This window comes from Corylus avellana, chromosome 10, assembly GCF_965113065.1.
Source record: "Corylus avellana chromosome 10, dhCorAvel1.hap1.2, whole genome shotgun sequence".
Classification (NCBI taxonomy): domain Eukaryota; kingdom Viridiplantae; phylum Streptophyta; class Magnoliopsida; order Fagales; family Betulaceae; genus Corylus; species Corylus avellana.
In genome coordinates this window covers 1,274,628-1,282,008 of record NC_142499.1, presented here as the reverse complement: position 1 = coordinate 1,282,008, position 7,381 = coordinate 1,274,628, and the positions used below count along the sequence as shown (strand labels likewise).

Here is a 7,381-nt window from a genome sequence, read left to right as displayed (position 1 = left end):
TGCGTCAGGAAAAATTTTTTCTTTAACACTTATGTTTCTGACAATCAACTCGCGTCAGAAGCGCCATGTCAAAAAACTTCAGTAAAAAAAAAATTATTTTTTTGTAGTAGTGATAGTGAATGCACATGACTTGATAGAAAGTTGATCATAAATGGTATAGAGCTCTTCCATGAAGTCACAACAATCAAGGGCGGAGCCACCTTGAGGCTGGTCCGCAAGCCATAAAGTAGTGGTCTTCTAAAAAAATATATTTTTATCATTAATTTTCTCTTGTTACCGATGTACATAAAGAGAAGATATGCAATCTATCTACATTGGACGTAAGTCTCTCTCTTTTCGCTAGGCGACCTAAAAATATTCCATTCATGGAAGTTGTTGGACATCCAGGGAAGAGTTTTTTTGTTTTTTTTTTTGTCAATTTTTTTTTTGTTTTTTTTTTATGAAAAATCATTTTTAGAGCTATTCTATTCTTGAAGGATAGCTATTCCATACCTTTTTATGGTAAATAACTATTCTCATTTTAGGGAAATTCCCATAATGGCGGCGCAACCAAATACCTGAGTAACTTTTTCATTTCATTCCTAAGTCTATTTCTGCATACCAATCATAACACTACGAAAAAAAAAAAAAAAAGATACCATTTTGCGTCGTTGTAATTTTCATAGTTTCATTTAAACGACACAAAAACATGGTTTTTTACTTTGCTTATTTATAAATGACTATATTATTAAAAAGAGTTCTTGTTAGGGATGTGAATGCGGGCAGTTTCTAACCACTAACTGCTATAACCGCTAACCGCTTAATTGCTTAACCGTATTAACCGCTAACCGCCTAACCGCTATAATCGCCTAGCAGTTAGCGGTTAGCAGTTATTGGGTTTACTAACCATAACCGCTAACTGCCTTTTTAAATAATATATTTTTATAATTATAATTATAAAAATATTATACATATAACATAATCACTTGATCATTAAATCACATTTTAAAAAAAATAATAATTAAATCACAATTTGAGTATTAATATATTATCAGTATAATTTATATGATTATATCATATAATCACTTGATCATAAATCACAATTTGAATATTAATATATTATCACTATAATTTATATGATTATAGCACATGATCAATTGATCATTAAATCATTTGATTATATAATAACAAATTATACATATATAATATGACATAACTCATTAGTATAGCAATTCATACTAATACAACAATTAAGTATCTAGAGACTTATTTCCAATGTACGTTATAAACTTATAAGACTATATATGTTATAAGTCTATATAAGTCTACATATGCATATGAATAATATAAATGTATAATATAAATACTTAATCATATGATTCAATGACAATTCAAATACTTTATTCAAGACTTCAAATAAATCATATTATTAATGTACAATGATGATGTGATTCGTATAATATCAAATTAAGTAATTGACATTGAATTAAACAATGTGTTACTTTTAAACATAATGTGTTACTTATAATATGTTATCATATTATAATTTGTTACTTATAATAACAAATTATACATATATAATATGACATAACTCATTAGTATACCAATTCATACTAATATAACAATTAAATATCTAGAGACTTATTTCCAATGTATGTTATAAACTTATAAGTCTATATAAATCTACATATGCATATGAATAATATAAATGTATAATATCAATACTTAATCATATGATTCAATGACAATTCAAATACTTTATTCAAGACTTCAAGTTAATCATATTATTAATGTACATTGATGATGTGATTCGTATAATTTTAAATTAAATAATTGACATTGGATTAAACAATGTGTTACTTATAAACACAATTTAAGTATTAATGTATTATCATTATAATTTTAGTAAGTTACATATTATCACTACTATAATTGATATGATTATATCACATGATAAATTGATTATTAAATCATATGATTATATAATAATAAATAATACATATATAATATATAATCATATGAGAAGCCCAAAAAAAAAAAAAAAAAAAAGCCCAAAAAGCCATAAAAAAAAGCCCAAAAAAGCCAAAAAAAAAAAAAAAAAAAAGCTAAATTTTGAAAAAGCAGTTAGCGGGCGGTTATCTATTTCACTAACCGCTAACCGGCGGTTAGCAGTTGCGATTAGTGAAATCTACTAACCGCTAAGGCGGTTACGGTTGGCAATAACCGCTAACCGTAACCGCATTAACACCCCTAATTCTTGTTTCTCATGTACTTAAATTTGTTAATACTATTAAGGTTCTCGCACATACCTGCCAGTAATTTCTCACTCCTCTTTGACCCACAGGTAAATCGCCTTTAACCAGGGCAGAACCATATTGGGCATTGGGAGTGGTCCCAAAAAAAAAAAATTAATTAATTATAAAATTTCTATAAAATTTAATTTTTGACCCCTCAAATTATTATATGTTTTAGAATTTTGTCCCCCTTCCCCAAACACAAATATCTAGTTCTACCCCTGCCTAAAGCCATCTACCCCGCCAGTAATGTACAGGAAAGAGCAGTAGTAGTAGTTTCCTTAACTCTCATTCCTTTTTTAAATGTAGAAAAAAACTCTTAAAAAATCACTTGGTGTTTCCTAAACCAAGGGAGCACTAAGGGAAACAAAAGTGTTACCTTAGATTTAGGGGAGCATTTTTGGTTCCATTAACCTCCCTCAAACACAGGGCACCACCACCTTCAACTTCACACCCATAGTCAGATGGCAAGCAATTCTGTGGAAGGACAATCCAGTAACTACGTCGTCAATATTTGGGACAAACTCTCCAAGATAATGGAAAAGAAGATGTCCGATCTGCGGAGTGAAGCCCCCAGTAGTACTTGTTGCATCTACAAAGTCCCCGATAGGTTCCGGCTGATCACCAGCGAGGAGTACAGTCCTGGGATCCCCATCGGGCCCACCTACTGGAGCCCTTGGCAAAACAACAAAAACAAAATCAAGTGGCAATGCCTCGACTCCATGCTGTCTAGGACCCGAGCCAAAGGTATAACCTTAGAAGACTGCTTCAAAAGCATATACCCTCTTGAAATGAGGGCCAGAGACTGTTATTCTGGAGAGATGATCCATCCCAGCATTCCGTTCTCGGAAACGATGGTTGTCGATGGTTGTTTTATCCTAGAATTGTTTCGCACGTCTAACAATCCGAGATTGCTCAACCCCGATGCACCCCCAATGAAAATACCGAATTTGTACGGGGATTTGCTCCTGCTCGAGTGTCAGATCCCATTTTTCGTCCTTGAAACGTTATTTGAGATTTCCAAGATGCCTGACGAGGAGCAGGGTCCGTCCTTGCCCTTGCTTGCTTTGCGATTCTTTAACAAAGTTTTGAGAAGACCCAACGAAGCCATAGAGAGATACGCCAAGGAACTCAAAAAGAGGTACGATAATCCCGAAAATCGGCCATTGCATTTGTTGGACTTGGTTCGATCTAGTTTAATTCCAAACGATCCAACGCCACCACAGAAAGACGAATTTAGTCCCTGCGTCTCGAGGCTTTGCCAGAAACACATCCCATTTATTCTCTGCTTCTCGAGGCTTAGTCAGAAAGACGACGACACACAGATCCAATTCATTCCCTGCATCTCGAAGCTCCGCCGTGCGGGGATTAAAGTCCGTCCGGGCAGGGCGGACACCTTCTTGGCAATAAAATTCGAGCATGGTGTGATAGAGATGCCAACCATAACCATCAGCGGCTTCATGAAATTACTCTTGCGGAATTGTGTGGCATTCGAGCAGCTCCACAAGAGCAGCTCCAAGCACGTCACGGTTTATGCTACTTTCTTGGGCTGCCTTGTGAACACCTCCGAAGACGTCGAGTACCTACGCGAGCGCGACGTCATTAACAATTACCTCGACAACGGCTCCGAGATTGCGGTCGTCATCAACAAATTGGGAAAGGAAGTGTCGTTTGATATTCATGACCTCAACAAATTGGGCAAGGACGTGTCGTTTGATATTAATGCCGCCTTTAAAAAATATGGCAAGGAAGTGTCGTTTGATATTCGTGACTCTTATTTGTCCAAGTTGTTCAAAGATGTGGACAAGTACTATGAGAATAGGTGGCATCTGCGGTGGGCAAGCTTCAAGCATACCTATTTTAACACGCCCTGGACGTTCATCTCAGCGTTGGCGGCCTTTGTGCTCTTACTGCTTACGATTGCGCAGACCTTCTTCGCCGTCATCTCTTATGTGCATCCTAAATAATGGGCATTAATCTTCTACTCCGATCATGGGTTTGTGTGTGTAAAATTTTTCTTTTTTGTGTCACTTTTTTGAATGCTTGTAATGGATTGATTTTGCCAAGGGAAATTGTTACGGATGTTTTAGTAGAAGAAGTCTATCTTTGCAAGAAGTCCATCTCTCAAGTAGTTCATTTCAATAAAAGGTGTTATTGTTGAATAAATTAAAGCCATTGTTAGGCTAGGTGTGTTTGAGTTAAATTGTAAGTTGTTTTGTATATAGAGTCTTGTTGTTGGTTGTACATTTAATTATTTCATTGGCTGGACTTAATTTGAAACAGCAATATGTTATGATTTTTGTGTTTCACATACGTTAAGTCTAATTTTAACATGTGTATATAAGTTTTTGGGTACTCTCGATTTCCTTGCAAGTTGACTTTCAAATATAAATTCTACCCAAACTTTATATACTTTGGTATGAGAGCCAAACATTAAGGCCTTGTTTGGGAAGCAAGATTTTCCAACTCAATCTCAAATTTTTTCTAAATTCAAGTTTGGCAATTTTTTAAACTCAATTCAACTCAACTCAAAAAATTTCAACTTAACTCAACAATTTTCAACCCAATTAATAAAAATTATAAATAAAGATTGAAAAAATAAATAAAATAAATAAATAAATAAATTTAGGGTAGCCGAAACACCCCCCAGGTGGTGGCTGGGCCACCCCAAGCCCAACTGGGGTGGTCCGACCACCCCTTAATATTTTATTATTTTTTAAAACTTCTTGTTATTATTTTTTTATTTAAATTTAAAATATATGTAATATTTTATTATTATTTCTAACAATGGGACATATGTTTCATTTATGACCTTAGAGAGATCCTAATTATTAATTGGATATTCTCTAATCCAAAATGGATAGAAGAAAATCCTCTACCGTGTTTGACCCACATTCCTTCGTGGGCCATAGGTCGAATAATGAAGGTTGTTGATAGAGGACAATTTTCAATCATATTTGCTTTAACAAAAGGGACATATATAGCGATTCTGACATCATATAGAGACATAATTAATGGCGTTGGAAAGCTCATTTAGAGGGTTACAAAGTCATATTTCATTAAGTTTTCCTAATTCAAATGTTTACTGAGTTAAAATAGACCGTAAAAAGAAAATTGAAAAGCCGTACAAAATTGCTCGTATGTTGTTTATGTTTGATCAAGCTTTAAAACAAGTTGACAAAATAGCTCGTTCAATAACTCATATGAAGTTGGGATCGAATGAGTTATTCATAGATGCACTCGTTTAAAGTTGGGTTAGAACGAGCTGCTGTGTGAATTGACAATTCATGTAAGAATACGAGGAAATCATAGTTAGGTTCGAAAGAGCCTCTTACACGTTCAGACAAGCTCCAATAAACAAACTTTTATTTGAGCGTTTTCTTAGGTTCAGGAGTCTAGGTAGTATAGATCTATGTAATGGCTATCTATAGCCTTAATTTATTATGTTATTTTGACCAGTGATCAATGAAAAACACTTTTAAAAGTGATTTTCTTTTCTATCCACATTAAATCCTTGATTGAGTATTAGTTTTAAGAAGAGTTGTGATTCTTATCTTGTTTGTCTTGGCAAACTAATCACTACACGCTGCATTAATTGATATCAAAGTCAAGTTGCACTGCATCAATTATTTAATTGTTGATGGAGATCTTGTGGGCTAAACAACAAAAAAATTCGTCCAAAGCGCGTTAACTAGCAGAGCAGGAACGTTAGTAATTACTACTCTTAACTATCGGCAAATATACCAAGGATTAAATTAAGGGTGAATTAAATTAAGCTGGAAGAGAAATGATAGGATTATAAAATATTTTACAAAATAATTTTATTGTCCTATTATAATTGAAAACGAGATAAATTTATATTTTAAAAAATTTAATCATATTTAAAAAAAAAAAAAAAAAAATTAGAAGCCTAACAATTTTTCAGCTGAAAATGCTAAAAAAAAATAAATTGCTAAATAGAAAATCTCTTTTTAAACCATGAGATGGTAGAATTTGTAAATGGGTTAAAGTAATTCCAAAAATATTTATGTATAATATTTATCCCACAAAAGAAAAGGTAATTGTGAAGTGGGAGAGTGTTGTTCTCAAAGTTAGAATTGTCAGAATCATTCATTTATGAGGACCTCAAAGGGAAGTTGTGGCATTTAAAACTCTCCGCATCCAATTCCCAATGCTCCAACTACCTCGCATTTACTCCGATCGACGGATGGACGGATGGATGGGACGGATGTGAAGCTCATAAATGAGACAATTGGGGCTGAGATTTGTGTCGTCTTCATGTGGACCTCCCTCTGACCTCCACGCACATTTATGAGGACCTCAAAGGGAAGTTATGGCATTTAAAACTCTCCGCACATGCGGTAGAGAAGGGAAGATATCATAAATGCCATGAGCTGGCCAGTCAGCCCAGTACAAATAACATTCAAACATTTACGTGCCCCTTAAAGCTTAAACCCGGCCAGCTGCATCCACTAAATTAAATGTCATGAGCTCTAGATCTTAGGATCCTTGCCCTTGATGCACAAGTTCTAAGAGCAGCTATCTGCAAATTCTCACCTGCTCAAAGATATATGATAATTTTATAAATTAAGTAAAAAGAAATTTGAGGCAGCTTCATGAATTATACATCAAAAAACACAGAACTAAGAATTAATGCTTCAAAATTATTCATACACGTCCCAATTGGCATTTACAACTGAAAATTTTCTTTGTGGAAATATAGATGAAGATCACAGTTTGTTTTGAACATGCAATTCGTGGTAGTGTCTGAGGTTGAAGCTTTATTCGTAGTAAGTGTCTGAGATCACAATCCAACTCTTAGGACCTGAGTTCGCTTATATATTAGTCTTTACGATTTCATTCCTAAATGGTTTTCTTTTCTTCATTTTTTATCTGACCCATCGTATTTGGAAAAATGGAAGGGCTACGGCTCTTTTTTCTTCTTTTTTTTTTTTTTTTTTTTTTTTTTTTGGGTAATTAATATAGCTGATGGTAGCTATACGTACATTATTTGCTTTGGTAGATGGGAAGCCACGTGAAAGGAGTTAAGTGTTTTTTCAGTAAAATAATTGTACTATGTACAGTTCTAACATATATATATATATATA

At 33.9% G+C, this 7,381-nt stretch overlaps 1 protein-coding gene across 1 annotated transcript; it reads left to right on the top strand.

Moving 5' to 3' along the window:
• The first annotated feature begins 2,737 nt into the window (after positions 1–2,737).
• On the top strand, positions 2,738–4,240 carry LOC148583222 (UPF0481 protein At3g47200-like). The gene is made up of 3 exons (XM_088511026.1): positions 2,738–3,520; positions 3,581–3,937; positions 4,022–4,240. The coding sequence occupies exons 1-3, from the start codon at positions 2,738–2,740 to the stop codon at positions 4,238–4,240; spliced, it is 1,359 nt and encodes a 452-aa protein (XP_088367152.1).
• The last annotated feature ends 3,141 nt before the right edge of the window (positions 4,241–7,381 follow it).